We start from the raw sequence: 16,153 nt of genomic DNA on the forward strand, positions 1-16,153 counted from the left end.
GTTCGTTGATCAAATTAACTAATTAATTCCACCTTTGTCGTACACAGAACGTCTCTGTTCCGCTGGCATACTGCCGCGTGTATCATCAATTGCTTCCTTAGATCCGCCCAGTGACGAATCGATTGCATCGATGGGCGGCATACATATGCGTTCGAATTCGATTCCGGCTGGCAATGGTGACCGGAAAAAGGCTCCGCGAAGATTGTCCATCAAACAGGACCAATTGTCGGTTGACTCGATGTGCTGACATTCGGATTGCTTTTGTATTATTCGTTTGTAATATGTTCTTTTAGATGAAAGTGATTGTACCTAAAACATAATATTGCATCCAACAACAACATTATTATATCTCCAGTTCCAGTTCAATTGTCAAAAATTCGTTTTATTTTTCCATTAATTTTAGTCGATGTGTGTGTGTCTTACAGTGAAACATAAAAAAAACTGATTGAGTTGACCGTAATGGAAACTCCTAAAATACAAAGCCACTGAAAAAAGCGCGTTTGAGTTTTTATTTCACATTCTTTACGGCTAATCGCAACCAATGTGGCACCTTACAATCTGGAAGGTTCATTAACACAAGCTTTTTGGACTGTGTTCGAATTTTGGAAATTCTATAATAACTGTAAAGTCTCTCAGCTATAAAGTTTGTCCGAATTTGGGCATGCCAACACTTCCATTTGGTGGCATTAAACGAATTTGTTATATAGGAAAATTACATGTCCGAAGATAGTCCAAGTCCAAAATTTAGAACCCGCCTCCTGTATGATAATGAACCCGCCTCTTTTCAATTGAAGTTCATACCTTCAACGGTAAAGGCGTGTCTAACCAAAGTTAAATAAGCGTGTCTTTAAAATAGGCAGTACTCGACTCTTAAGTCTGGACAGTCCAACTTTTTTCTACGACTCTTAATTCTGGGCAGTCCAACTTTTTTCTACGACTCTTAATTCTGGACAGTCCAACTTTTTTCTACGACTCTTAATTCTGGACAGTCCAACTTTTTTCTACGACTCTTAATTCTGGACTGTCCAACTTTTTCCTTCGACTCTTAATTCTGGACAGTCCAACTTTTTTCTACGACTCTTAATTCTGGACAGTCCAACTTTTTTCTACGACTCTTAATTCTGGACAGTCCAATTTATTTCGTACGAATCAATTCTGGACTGTCCAACTTTTTTCTACGACTCTTAATTCTGGACAGTCCAATTTATTTCTACGACTCTTAATTCTGGACTGTCCAACTTTTTTCTACGACTCTTAATTCTGGACAGTCCAACTTTTTTCTACGACTCTTAATTCTGGACAGTCCAATTTATTTCTACGACTCTTAATTCTGGACAGTCCAATTTATTTCGTACGAATCAATTCTGGACTGTCCAACTTTTTTCTACGACTCTTAATTCTGGACAGTCCAATTTATTTCTACGACTCTTAATTCTGGACAGTCCAACTTTTTTCTACGACTCTTAATTCTGGACAGTCCAACTTTTTTCTACGACTCTTAATTCTGGACAGTCCAACTTTTTTCTACGACTCTTAATTCTGGACAGTCCAACTTTTTTCTACGACTCTTAATTCTGGACTGTCCAACTTTTTCCTTCGACTCTTAATTCTGGACAGTCCAACTTTTTTCTACGACTCTTAATTCTGGACAGTCCAACTTTTTTCTACGACTCTTAATTCTGGACAGTCCAATTTATTTCGTACGAATCAATTCTGGACTGTCCAACTTTTTTCTACGACTCTTAATTCTGGACAGTCCAATTTATTTCTACGACTCTTAATTCTGGACTGTCCAACTTTTTTCTACGACTCTTAATTCTGGACAGTCCAACTTTTTTCTACGACTCTTAATTCTGGACAGTCCAATTTATTTCTACGACTCTTAATTCTGGACAGTCCAATTTATTTCGTACGAATCAATTCTGGACTGTCCAACTTTTTTCTACGACTCTTAATTCTGGACAGTCCAACTTTTTTCTACGACTCTTAATTCTGGACAGTCCAACTTTTTTCTACGACTCTTAATTCTGGACTGTCCAACTTTTTCCTTCGACTCTTAATTCTGGACAGTCCAACTTTTTTCTACGACTCTTAATTCTGGACAGTCCAACTTTTTTCTACGACTCTTAATTCTGGACAGTCCAACTTTATTTCGTACGAATCAATTCTGGACTGTCCAACTTTTTTCTACGACTCTTAATTCTGGACAGTCCAATTTATTTCTACGACTCTTAATTCTGGACAGTCCAACTTTTTTCTACGACTCTTAATTCTGGACAGTCCAATTTATTTCGTACGAATCAATTCTGGACTGTCCAACTTTTTTCTACGACTCTTAATTCTGGACAGTCCAATTTATTTCTACGACTCTTAATTCTGGACTGTCCAACTTTTTTCTACGACTCTTAATTCTGGGCAGTCCAACTTTTTCCTTCGACTCTTAATTCTGGACAGTCCAACTTTTTTCTACGACTCTTAATTCTGGACAGTCCAACTTTTTTCTACGACTCTTAATTCTGGACAGTCCAACTTTATTTCGTACGAATCAATTCTGGACTGTCCAACTTTTTTCTACGACTCTTAATTCTGGACAGTCCAATTTATTTCTACGACTCTTAATTCTGGACAGTCCAACTTTTTTCTACGACTCTTAATTCTGGACAGTCCAACTTTTTTCTACGACTCTTAATTCTGGACAGTCCAACTTTTTTCTACGACTCTTAATTCTGGACAGTCCAACTTTTTTCTACGACTCTTAATTCTGGACTGTCCAACTTTTTCCTTCGACTCTTAATTCTGGACAGTCCAACTTTTTTCTACGACTCTTAATTCTGGACAGTCCAACTTTTTTCTACGACTCTTAATTCTGGACAGTCCAATTTATTTCGTACGAATCAATTCTGGACTGTCCAACTTTTTTCTACGACTCTTAATTCTGGACAGTCCAATTTATTTCTACGACTCTTAATTCTGGACTGTCCAACTTTTTTCTACGACTCTTAATTCTGGACAGTCCAACTTTTTTCTACGACTCTTAATTCTGGACAGTCCAATTTATTTCTACGACTCTTAATTCTGGACAGTCCAATTTATTTCGTACGAATCAATTCTGGACTGTCCAACTTTTTTCTACGACTCTTAATTCTGGACAGTCCAACTTTTTTCTACGACTCTTAATTCTGGACAGTCCAACTTTTTTCTACGACTCTTAATTCTGGACTGTCCAACTTTTTCCTTCGACTCTTAATTCTGGACAGTCCAACTTTTTTCTACGACTCTTAATTCTGGACAGTCCAACTTTTTTCTACGACTCTTAATTCTGGACAGTCCAATTTATTTCGTACGAATCAATTCTGGACTGTCCAACTTTTTTCTACGACTCTTAATTCTGGACAGTCCAATTTATTTCTACGACTCTTAATTCTGGACTGTCCAACTTTTTTCTACGACTCTTAATTCTGGACAGTCCAACTTTTTTCTACGACTCTTAATTCTGGACAGTCCAATTTATTTCTACGACTCTTAATTCTGGACTATCCAACTTTTTCCTTCGACTCTTAATTCTGGACAGTCCAACTTTTTTCTACGACTCTTAATTCTGGACAGTCCAACTTTTTTCTACGACTCTTAATTCTGGACAGTCCAACTTTTTTCTACGACTCTTAATTCTGGACAGTCCAACTTTTTTCTACGACTCTTAATTCTGGACAGTCCAATTTATTTCTACGACTCTTCATTCTGGACTGTCCAACTTTTTCCTTCGACTCTTCTGGACTTCGTCTTCTGGACTGTCCAGAATTAAGAGTCGTCGAAAAAAGTTGGACTGTCCAGAATTAAGAGTCGTAGAAAAAAGTTGGACTGTCCAGAATTAAGAGTCGTAGAAAAAAGTTGGACTGTCCAGAATTAAGAGTCGTAGAAAAAAGTTGGACTGTCCAGAATTAAGAGTCGAAGGAAAAAGTTGGATAGTCCAGAATTAAGAGTTGTAGAAAAAAGTTGGACAGTCCAGAATTAAGAGTCGTAGAAAAAAGTTGGACTATCCAGAATTAAGAGTCGTAGAAAAAAGTTGGACTGTCCAGAATTAAGAGTCGTAGAAAAAAGTTGGACTGTCCAGAATTAAGTGTCGAAGGAAAAAGTTGAACAGTCCAGAATTAAGAGTCGTAGAAAAAAGTTGGACTGTCCAGAATTAAGAGTCGTAGAAAAAAGTTGGACTGTCCAGAATTAAGAGTCGTAGAAAAAAGTTGGACTGTCCAGAATTAAGAGTCGTAGAAAAAAGTTGGACTGTCCAGAATTAAGAGTCGTAGAAAAAAGTTGGACAGTCCAGAATTAAGAGTCGTAGAAAAAAGTTGGACCGTCCAGAATTAAGAGTCGTAGAAAAAAGTTGGACTGTCCAGAATTAAGAGTCGAAGGAAAAAGTTGGACTGTAAAGAATTAAGAGTCGTAGAAAAAAGTTGGACTGTCCAGAATTAAGTGTCGTAGAAAAAAGTTGGACAGTCCAGAATTGATTCGTACGAAATAAATTGGACTGTCCAGAATTAAGAGTCGTAGAAAAAAGTTGGACTGTCCAGAATTGATTCGTACGAAATAAATTGGACTGTCCAGAATTAAGAGTCGTAGAAAAAAGTTGGACTGTCCAGAATTAAGAGTCGAAGGAAAAAGTTGGACAGTCCTGAATTAAGAGTCGTAGAAAAAAGTTAGACTGTCCAGAATTAAGAGTCGAGTACTGCCTATTTTAAAGACACCCCCATTTAACTTTGGTTAGACACGCCTTTACCGTTGAAGGTATGAACTTCAATTGAAAAGAGGCGGGTTCATTATCATACAGGAGGCGGGTTCTAAATTTTGGACTTGGACTAAGTTCGGAGATATGGAAAATTTGACGGTAGGGTGACTGTTGAGTTATGCAGCTTTCCGTGTATAATGAAACAGCGAGACTTGGTAGACAAGACGATAAAAGTATTTATTGACAAGCGTATTCGATGAGTTTCTATACAAGAGTCTTGTATTACAAGACTGATATGTCGATCCGACTTTACTTATTGACTTTACCATTTACGTTAACAGATTATTGTGATGTTGATAAAACACAAATCTCAACACCCACCCTTCTTATCAACCATCACACAAAACAAAAACCACATTGACAAATCAAATTATTTAACAGCCACCTTATTTGTCAATCATCGTTAATGAAAAATGAAAAACAATAAAATTTAATGTAAAAAACTTGTCGGTCACTTGAATGCATCACTGGATGAGCCTTTTCGCAATTGATTCTTTCATTTCGGTCAACAAACCACTTAGAATCCCTCTCAATCCAAACCTGAACAATTCCATGATGCAAAGCTGTCGACCCTTTCGAGATGCCGATGACCACGACCACGCACTATTTTTCGTCCAAAACAACAAATCAAGCGATGTATTTGTCTCACGAATGAAATAGTCTCCACGCTTTATGAAAATGTAGTCCACACTTTTCTCCTCGTCGACCCAAAAGACTCGAATCCTGATTTTCGACGATCTTTCACGCTTTACAAAAAAACATCGATGACCTTTTGCACTGTTCCAACAAACGTTGTCATCACCTTCCAGAAAATTCCATTTTGCGCCAAAAAAAAATTGGATCCTTTGTTCTGGAACACACAACGGCCTCGATCGATGAATTAGGCCAAAATGTTTGTACAGAATTTCTTTAATGATCGAAACCAATGATTTCAGTTATGTTGACGCCCCAAATAACAAAACGATTCAATGATTCCAGTTATTTTCACGTTACACCAAATAACCAAACGATTCCGCAATGCTTCGCCGAAAAAAAAAACGTTCGACTCCACCAAATTCACACTGCTATTCCACTCAATAGTCCTGATTCCGAATCTGTAACTTGAGTTCTCGATTGTTCTTAGTGACGCTAACAATAGCCTTAAGTCTCGTACCGCTTTTCAAATTTCTTTTGAACTACACGAAGTAGTACCGCTACGTCATCCAAAATGTTCGATTTTTGTCAGCAAAGAAATATTTCACACGCAATTTTAATGCACCAATCTTCGATATTTCAGTATAACTGTGACTGGGCCCATAACCTGTTGAGTTATGCAGCTTTCCGTGTATAATGAAACGGCGAGACTTGGTAGACATGACGACAAAAGTATTTATTGACAAGCGTATTCGATGAGTTTACAAGACAAGACTGATATAGTCGATCCGACGATCGAACATATCCTAATCAACAAAGACCCTTACATGTGCTCATTGACTTTACCTATTACGTTAACAGAGTATTGTGATGTTGATAAAACACAAATCTCAACAGCGACAAACCGAACTTGACCCGAAATTGTCTGAACGTGATTTCTATTTTTTTTAGTCTCACCTGAAATTCCTCGAAGCCTGGCAGAATCTAGACATCGAGCTACCACGTAACCACTGGTTTCTTTTAATATTACATAGAATTTGGGGGATTGAGAAGAAACTCTATAATTCGGGCGCCCGCTCATGCTCTACTTATTTATTCTGTCTTTTCGACGTACGGAATATCATTGACAAGTTCAACCTACAATAGACAAATCAGACGAGATCCGAGATTAGCCTCCCAGGTTTGACCTTCAACTCGATCAGATCAGGTTTCTGGTCAACTCAGGTATCAGATTGAGACAAAATATAAGAAGACTGATTTGAATGGTAAGTGATTGTTTAATGTAAGTATCCGATAAGGTGTAAAATTAACATTTAATCGGATTGTGGAGACCTAAGCTAGGCGAAAGATCTAAATTAGTTTTGATACGTAGTTGGCGTCATGGTAGTGAACGGATCAAAGGTTTATTCTCGACGATTGATTTATTACCGAACTTTTTTTATAAACTAGTTTTGCATGATCTGAATTGGACATCGACGATAATGACAAACATAAACGAGGAGCTCCACATAGCGTTCTTTAAAAAAGTAAAATGAAAGTTCAAGCAAATGAAATAAAAGATTTCGTATCAAACAAAAATAGTTTAAACAAAAGAAGTAATAGAATTAAGGTGTTTACGTGTTACGGCATGTTTCATTTTCATTTACATTGCCTAATCACGTAAAGCATTGTACTTACGAGGTTCCAAGTTGTGTATTTGACAAGTGGGGTGTTACACTTATCAAATACACAACTTGGAACCTCGGAAGTAATATACTAATAAAGCTGCTTCTAGAAAGTTGTAATAATTGAGTGGTTAGCTTTTGAAAGAGTCTAAGACAGCTAATCTATTGGACAAAATAAACTTTTTAGTGATAATTGCTTCAAAAAACTTCCGAGTCACAAGAATGTGCTGCATGACATGAAATGCTGCAAGGTGTTGCTAACAACTAAAATCGGAATATAGGGCGAGATTAGATATTTATGAGTAACTTATTTAAATTGTAATTTCATTGACTATTTATACAACTCTTTTTTCATAAAAAGTATAGCGGGCCACTGACGCAAAGAAGAAATTTCTTAAATCTATCTAAAGATTGCAATCAACCACTTAAACAAATCAAAATAAATTCTCAAACAAACCCATCTACGAGTTAAGAGTAAAAGAAATTCTATCTGAATCGTCCACGTTGCCATCATAATCCCATTGAATTGAATTAAATTCGTATTCTCTAACCGAAAAGAAAACGGTAGCAAATTGGCATGACACACTAATTGTTAATTAAGCTCGCAAAAAATAACCGCGCGAGATTTATTTTCCAAATTAATGGCCATTTCCATTTGCCATTCATCATCAAGAACGTCAATTAATTTGAAAAATATTTGTGATAAAACAATAACGGCCACTTATCGCTTGATGCTAATCCATAAAATGCAAAACAAACCTAATTTTCTGTTTTACCTAGACCTTGAATGATTTCAATCTACATCCTACATCCGCAACTGCGTTTATTGTCACATATTAAACGTGTACCGTACACAAACTGCTCTATCTCTGATGGTCGAATTGAACAGTGTACACTACACACTACACACACGGTTAGATGTAAATTGTTAATGAACTTGTATACCTATCAAGTGAATTTGATCTATTTTTTCGTATGGATGCTAGATGTACATAGATACCATTGCTAAGGTAATAAAACAAGTCACTTCTCGCACATATTATATCATCCAAACATGTGTCGTTGATGTTTCAACTTGTGTTTATTGAAGCTTAATGATGTGCTAATTTTTTATAGTCCAATTCGAGTTGGCTTTAACATTTTGCATGCTACAATTTTGATGCTGTTGATACCACCGAAATAGCATTAAGCCTTGATTCAAATCAATATCAATAGTTTCTTGAAATTCTAGTCACAGTTTGACCAGTTACACAATCGTCTGTATCTCTCCGTCTTTTGAATAATGAAAGGCAGACCGATGCACTTGGTCCAAGTTGTGAAACTGATCAAAGTTGTGAATGTTGACCCCACAAAATCTTTTTTTTTATTTGATTGTACTACCTGCTCATCATGATCCATTATATGTAGACTATTTTTGGTTTATTTTCGTCAACTTCCTATGAGGAAATGAACTTTCTCATGGGACAGGTAGTAAACCAGAATATATTGAATGCTGCTACGCGCTTCGTTACTTCAACTACAACTTTGTGATACTCGTAAGCTCGCTCATGTGTTTTTCAGCAACTTGATTCAGCAACTGTTTCTCGACAAGTATCGCCTTCGGCTCGGATATACTTGTCAAAAAGATAGTTACCGAAGTTATCCAACGTTACGTCATTCTGCCGAATTTTGTTGTTTCATAGCTTTGTTCTGAGCAGATGCAGGTAAAATACCTTACGCATCTGTGGTATACGCCTCGTGTTCGTCTCGAGATTTAAGCTTCACACTCTTTATGTCAGTTATGTCATCGTATCTGAACGCGTGTGATGCTTGCTAAGACGGTATGTCTATAAAATCTAGGTGTTTCAATGATGTGACTGTTCTCAGGACTTGCTCTAATTTAAGCCACTTAAGGTAACAACGTGTCATTATTGCAATTTACAGTCAATTTCAATTCATACAAAGAAATGTTCCAATGAAAAAGAAATATTGAAACAGATGCGGTGTAGCACGTATTTTATACACATATTGCAAGTAGGTTAGGCTATATTGAAATGATTATTGAATCCTATCAAAGCTGTTATGCAACACCCCAATTATATATCCGCGGTATATCAACGAGCTATTTGTAGTATTTGAACAGCCGAAGCAGCTTGAATTTATTTTGTGTTGTAGGTATAATCAAGCTTCAAAGTCTGCGATAATGTGTTTTCTTCTCAAACTCTATTTTTATAAGTTTCGTCTTGAATTAGCTGCTTGTTTGCAGAAACAGATATTTTTAGGAAAGTAATTTTTAGCTCAAAACTATGAAACAACCTCTGCCTCTTCGAAGAGGAATTCAGGGCTATCAGGTCTGAGATAGTTTCGGGTTTCTTTGACGATGTGGGGTGGAAACGTTCTGACATGAAAGGTGAATGTTAAAGATGCTTCTGCACCGCGTTTTATTTGGTTCCTGTGCAGATACGCCAGAAATATTATTGTTCTCGTACTAAAATTCACGCCACCGTAAGTGCGGTCGAAATTCAAACTCTTTCTCACGCAAGTCTTTCTAACGCAGCGTCATTTTCATATTCATTCACCGACTCGTGAATAATGAGAGAATCTGTAAAACTAGTTCTAGCAGGCAAACATTTTTATCGTCGACAATCCAACAACGCAAAAAAAGCATTTCAAAGATGAATAAATGCCACGAAAATATACAATTAAATTAAAATAAACAGAGCAGCGACTTTTTTTATTACCTGCTTCATGCGAAAGTTGACCATTACATCACAGTTAGCCCCTTACCAAAATGATCCATTACATGAAGAATATTTTCGGTCAACCTTTCGTTATATTCAACTTTCGCAATAAACCAGAATACATTGGATGTAATTCAGAAAATCGGAAACAACTTTTTTAATACTGACTAAGGCTCGGAACAGATCAGGTCAACCTGAAATCAGAAGCTCGATTATCTGAATGTGGATATAAACGAACCTGAATTGAAAATTGTTACATCATCTGAACTTACCTGATATCTGAAAATCAGTAAAACTTCAGGTAGATCAGTTCAGATTTCATGAATATCTGGGATTTTTTCTGACCTAATTTATCTGAATTTTAACGACTTTCTGTCCCAAATATTCTGCTGACGTCTCTACTATTTACTTTTATTAGCGCATTATTTCCTTATCATGGGCGCGCGTTAGCATAGCGCCCGTGACGCAAGTCCTATTACTAGGAAAAATTTCAATTTTTTTTTTTTTTTTCGTAGACTGCAGAACCATATATACAGCAAATATTGAAGTTCTACAATTCAAAGACAAATGACTGCAAATTACCATTAAAAAAAACTAGGCTTCCGTACGAGTTCAACGAGCTATCACACGTTCTTGCAGCTTAAAATTTGGCCACGCAAAAAATCTTCCAAGAAGCCCCATTTCCATACATTTTGGTCAATTTCAGTACTTTAAACGAAATGAAAAAATCCTACGTTACTTTGTTAGTCCGTCCGTCCGTCCGTCCGTCCGTCCGTGTTTCCTATCTTCTTAAGTATTCTTTAGATTTTGTTGAAATTTTGGGAGTAGATTCTTGTCGTCATTCTAAGACATTCCAGAAAAAAAAAATTGGGGGGAACCGGCCTCGTTTCGGAGCTAGGGCTCCTCGAAGTTCCCATATAGGCCGCATATAAGAACACCTTTGTTCGCTTTTGGTATTTGGTAAGCTCTGCTCGCCTCAATTTTTTTTCCTAAATTTAGTATTGTTTAAATTTTTAAATTTTTCAAATTTTTTTTTAAATTTATCATAAATTTTTTTGGTAAAATTTTGTTTCTAGAATTTCTTTGGTCAAATTTTTGCTGTTACAGTTTTTGCGTACAAGCGCAGAATGCGTCACCTCCAGTGATATCAGTTGTTTTGGAAGTATGCACAGGGACTTGCGTCACTTTTACTCTTTTGAGTGTTTTTGACTGATATTGACACGCAGTTTCCTTCTATTAGTCTCTAATAGCACATGGCACCTGTCCCAGTATTTCTCTCCTCTCCCTCTCCTCAATTTTTCAAAAAACATTTACCTCAGAATGTTTTCTTTTCGTCTTTTATCAATCGGTATTTCAGAAGATCATTCCATTGATTATCGTTCGTAATATTCGCAACGGGAAGAGACAGTCTACATTTTTGAGATAATTGAAAGTTTAGTTACTACCTGTCCAGCACCACGTAATGTTGATAAGATAATATGCAACTTTTCTTAGCTTATCATCGATTACGACTATAAAATTAACTTTTTCGATACAGTTTTTGGCAGTCCGCTTCTAGCTTTATAATTGTTAATTGTTCCGTTGTTGGATTACCACAGTGTGAAGTTGTTTAGTACTAATCAAAAATGGAAAAGTTTGTGTTTCTATCAGTGCTACTTGCATCGCTTTTAAGCGTCAATGGTCAAGTTGTGTTCCCCCGTCAATGTCCCAATAATCCGATTATGGCACCTTTCGTTCCACAACAATACGCCGGTCGTTGGTACGAAATTAGTCGCTACAACACTGAAACTCAAACGGATGGCGATTGCACTTTGTCGCAGTACACATTGGTAAATCCCCAACTTTTCAACGTTCAGTACAATATGCTTGTCGGGCCGCAACCGATACAAATTAACGGACAATCAGCTGTGTCCTTTCCCAACGAGGTTCCACTACGTGGTATGTTAAATCTATCATTTGGCGGTCCACCAACAACATCAAATTATTGGATTCTCGGCACGGATTTCGTTAACTATTCCGTTGTTTGGTTCTGTCAGAATCTGAATGTTACACACTCATCAGGTACTTAGTTAATTGGACTTAGGACATAGCGTTGAATAAGGTTTAACAAGGGTTTAATGTATCCAATTTTGTAAATAGAAACTGCTTGGGTTTTGTCCAGACAACGAACCATTCCACCACCAGCTCAACAAGCCGTAGATTTTCTTATCAATCAGTTCTTGGTTCCAGCTCTATTGAGGCCGACTGTTCAAGATTTTGCTAGGTAACGTCGATAAGCTAAACTGTGTATTTCACCCAAACGTTGAATTGATAACAAATTTCAGATGCGGCAATTAAAATTGGATCTGCGATTGGTCGTAAGCGTGAAACCATTGTGAAGAAAAAGAATAGTTCTGAGAGAATAATAAAAAGATTTGCGTATGATCTCTATACAATGAAATAAACTGACCATCGACCAGTATATAAATTCTGAGTCTATTACTTACATTGATGCAGAATGATGCAAAGCCCTTTACTTCATTAATATGTTATCCAAAACCACAATACTCAGAGTTTGTCCAAGACTGTTGTTGGGAAGGTAGCACCAATCGTCATTTTATTAGATGTGCGGCAACACAACACATCTGATGATAGTCCGTTCAAGAAAATTCACCACATCATTACGCCAACGATAATCATCACGATATGTGAATTTTTTGTATGAAAAATCACTGTGTTATCATCATAGCCTGGTGCCACCCGTGCATTATTTTTGGCTTTACCTTATCTTTACCTTAGCCTGAGTTCCGCAGTGGGATAGCTCTGAGCTATATATCTACACTGTGTTGTACAAGCTGCCAGCCGTCATATTGATTTACCGTGGTGAATTACGCTATACTCACATCTGCTGTAAGAGTAGGTAGGCATAGCATATTTTAGTCCCCGTGTATGGAATTTGACTCCGAGCGAACGTAATTAAACTTTCAACGAAAATTGCCCAATATTGATGTTCATCCGCTTTTAGCAGTCTTCTATTAACAAGCACTCAGAATTTCGTTGTAAACTGTGTGATGAATTCATTTAACAGTTGCATTGTATGTCTTCATCAACTGAAATCTATCGCGTGCATCGAGTAATGAGAGTATTCTCTTTGGCAATTTCGATTAGTCAAGTCGTTAGTAAACGTAAAAGTACCGCCACCGCCACTTATATACCATTTTTCAAGAATAATTATCGTCTATTGTACCTCACGACTGTAATTATAAATTTCCGAGGAAATATTATTTGAGTGAGTTTCCCAAAAGTGTTCTACGACCTATATAAGCGAACTAACAAAAAGCAGCAGATACACGTAGTGGCATCATCACGGATGATCGTTTAAAGATCGCGTCAGCATGTAATAGTACGTTACGTCCGTGGTTCCATATTTTTATTTTGACGAGTGAGGACGTTATAGCCCCAGCCCGATCCGAGTGGACTAGATTTTCCTTAATTTGACAAACACTAGATTTGTGAAAATTCAGAAAATTCAGATTCGCCTCGGGATACAATTTTCCAACTTTTCTTCCTATTTAATCGGTATTGGTAATGGTGTATTGAAGAAAAAACTCATAAGTAAGTAAGACATTTGCCCACTGTTTCGATCTGAGAGAAAATTAAAAAATTCTTTCGACGTTTTGTATTAATATGCAGTTCAAAAGCATCGTTTCTTATCAGGCTATGGCGAAAATGGGACTATATACAATACTGTAAAAGATTACTGCGAATATAAGTTGAAATGAAATTTCTGCTCATCAACAAACTTGCTAACTCGTGGCCAGTCTGTGCTACCTTAACGCGAACAAAGCAAGCATTCATAAGCCAAACATACCCATGTGACTTGAGTTTTTGATTCTTCTATACGAAGTGCAATGAATGTACATATTTGTTGAATTGTCAACAATAGATGAATAAGCCACCATTATACTTGGTTAACTCACCCGAATGTTCTATGTAGATTTTCTAACACATATTACAGCAACATACCATAAATTTGGAGTATCAGAGTCAATTATACGAAATATTTTCAACGCGGATATCTGATATAAACACATTTACGATTCACACAGGTGGTATAGGTTTACTATCACGTTTGGAACACGTCCAATTCAGAGAAACGATCGCTGGTCGAATTCGAATGCCTTCCAAAAAAGGGTAACATTTTTGTTATTGTTTTTATTCAGAATTAATTAAAATCTGAAAACTGATACACAATTTTCATTTTATGTTTGGGTAGCATCCTAATTTAAAATATGGCACACATAAAATATAATGAAATTGTGTATCAGTTTACAGTTTTTAATTAATTCTAGATAACTAGGTCCCATCCTTTTGGGCGGATCAGGTCACTTGACTGATAATTTTTCCAAAATAATGTTGCTATTTTGTCATTTGCAAACTTCTTAATTACACTGTTATAAATAGGGCAGATTCCGTCAATAACGGTCTGTTGCGTCACAATTTTTAAGACTGAAAACTTTAGTTTCAAGAAAATATCGTAGTTTCAAGCATTAGACTGATCCTTCATCTATTGCCTCAAAGTGGTAAAAAATTGATCTGAGGTAACTGGTCATACAAAACTATTGCAATTGGCGGAGGTCTGCATTTTCAAACCCATATTCTGCAGCGATCTCCGCTATCAAAATTTTGTCTCCGCCAATAACGGATTTATTCCATAGTTTTTCACGGTCTATCGTCTCCAGCAAGTTTTATTCTTTCACCATAAAAACTCAGGCGTCCGCTGATAGACGCTTTTACAGATTTTGAAAATTTACCATGAGCGAACCACCGAGTTGGAAGACAACCAAAACTTTCACTATTTTCTGCCAGTCAATGCAATAATACATTAAATTATCAATTATCAACAGAGTAAAATCCTTTTTCTCTGGAATAGTTTCTAGAACCTTATACCGACATGGCCCATCTTCGAACTTACCCTCAGGAATCTTACTCCTCGAAAAAAATTCATGAAAATCGGTTGATTACTTGGTCTCAAGTTATCGTCGTGACAAAAAATGATTACAAACAATTACGTTTTTCATAATTTTTCATACATTGTCATACATTTTCATATATTGTATACAAACATTTTAGGGTATTTTCTGGCGTAAGACCCTTGACTTTCAGTCAAGGGAATGAAATGTGTATTTGTAAGGGCGAGTATACAGTTCGTGAAAAATGGTTGAAAAATTACTGGAAAATAGCATACGGTCCAATGGCTGTGGAATTATAGATTTATATTTTAATGGTACCAATAGCGCAGTATTTGTATACCATTTCAATATTAATTGGTTACTGTGGACTGTTATTCCACACATTTTTCAACCAGTCTACCGTATGCTATTTTTCAGTAATTTTTCAACCATTTTTCACGAACTGTGTACTCATCTTAAATGTATAATTCTGTAATTTGGTTTGAAAATAATATTGGCCAACGTACCGGTACCCTGAAAACTACAAATACACCATCACAAGTGGTGAAAACGTAATCAAGATCCAAGATCCTATTCGCATAAACGACTTCAAACTTGGAATCGTGTCAATATGTGAAAAAATGCAACAAACAATTTTGTGGTGTTCCGTTGTATAAAAGGGTCACGGTGGGGTTGAACAACTTTATTTTTCGAAGGTCGTGAACATGAGATATTTGAATTGAAAATGATAGAGGGATAGACGAGTAATTGGACACCATTTTGTAATAATCAAGTTTCAATAATCAAGACCATTTAAAAAGTCTTTAAACATGGTTATTGCAAAATGCTGCTGAATTAGCAAGCGAAATTGAAATCATTTTGCAGGGATGGCATATAAAATTTCCAAGTATTAACTCTCTCATATGGGACACATGGGATACAGAAACAAATCTAATGGATTGTCAAGAATCCAAGTGGTGGTAAATGAATGAAAGAAGCTCCTAATATTCATTTGAGACCCAATACTCAACCAAGGGAAATTCAATTTGAGAAGATTCGATATCATCCCAAAGCTCGGCTACGCCTCGATCGACAAATTTCACACAAGAAGTACCATTTCCATCATTTGCCCCATTGTTTGCCCCACTATTAAATATTTAGTTGAGATGAACAACATATAAGCCAAACATGCAACCAGCTGTACAAATAGCTCATATTATCTTTAGAACGTCGAAACTAAAGTCTCTTCGTCCGATAATGTAATTCTACTGTTCGCATTTAATATTAAATTTCTCAATTGAAAAACATTTCTATTTCACATTTTAACATTCATTACCCACTCTTCTATTACACAATATAACGTAAATTATGAGTGCTGCAATTTGTGCATGCTCTTCTGGTGATTTATTGACGTTTGACAATGAA

General features: G+C 36.4%; 2 protein-coding genes across 4 annotated transcripts in view; both read left to right on the top strand.

Annotated features, from left to right (window-relative positions):
* LOC119084427 (G protein-activated inward rectifier potassium channel 3) overlaps positions 1-434 on the top strand; it is a 37,792-nt gene extending 37,358 nt beyond the window's left edge. For all 3 annotated transcript variants that reach the window (XM_037194405.1, XM_037194404.1, XM_037194406.1), the window contains exon 10: positions 48-434. In XM_037194405.1, coding sequence (XP_037050300.1) covers positions 48-247 — 200 coding nt within the window. In that variant the 3' untranslated portion in view covers positions 248-434. The remainder of the gene's footprint in view (positions 1-47) is intronic.
* A 10,888-nt stretch (positions 435-11,322) lies between these two features.
* LOC119084092 (apolipoprotein D-like) lies at positions 11,323-12,254 on the top strand. The gene is made up of 3 exons (XM_037193931.1): positions 11,323-11,858; positions 11,937-12,060; positions 12,122-12,254. Exons 1-3 carry the CDS (start codon positions 11,423-11,425, stop codon positions 12,132-12,134), a joined length of 573 nt encoding a protein of 190 aa, XP_037049826.1. The 5' UTR covers positions 11,323-11,422; the 3' UTR covers positions 12,135-12,254.
* Positions 12,255-16,153: the final 3,899 nt, after the last annotated feature.

This window comes from Bradysia coprophila, unplaced genomic scaffold (assembly GCF_014529535.1).
Source record: "Bradysia coprophila strain Holo2 unplaced genomic scaffold, BU_Bcop_v1 contig_732, whole genome shotgun sequence".
NCBI lineage: Eukaryota > Metazoa > Arthropoda > Insecta > Diptera > Sciaridae > Bradysia > Bradysia coprophila.

What these genes read in the sequence shown, in the direction of transcription:
- LOC119084092 (XM_037193931.1), top strand. Translation starts at nt 11,423, where the DNA reads ATGGAAAAGTTTGTGTTTCTATCAGTGCTACTTGCATCGCTTTTAAGC. An exon ending in GAATGTTACACACTCATCAG is followed by an intron (nt 11,859 to 11,936) that starts GTACTTAGTTAA and finishes TTTTGTAAATAG; the next exon opens with AAACTGCTTGGGTTTTGTCC.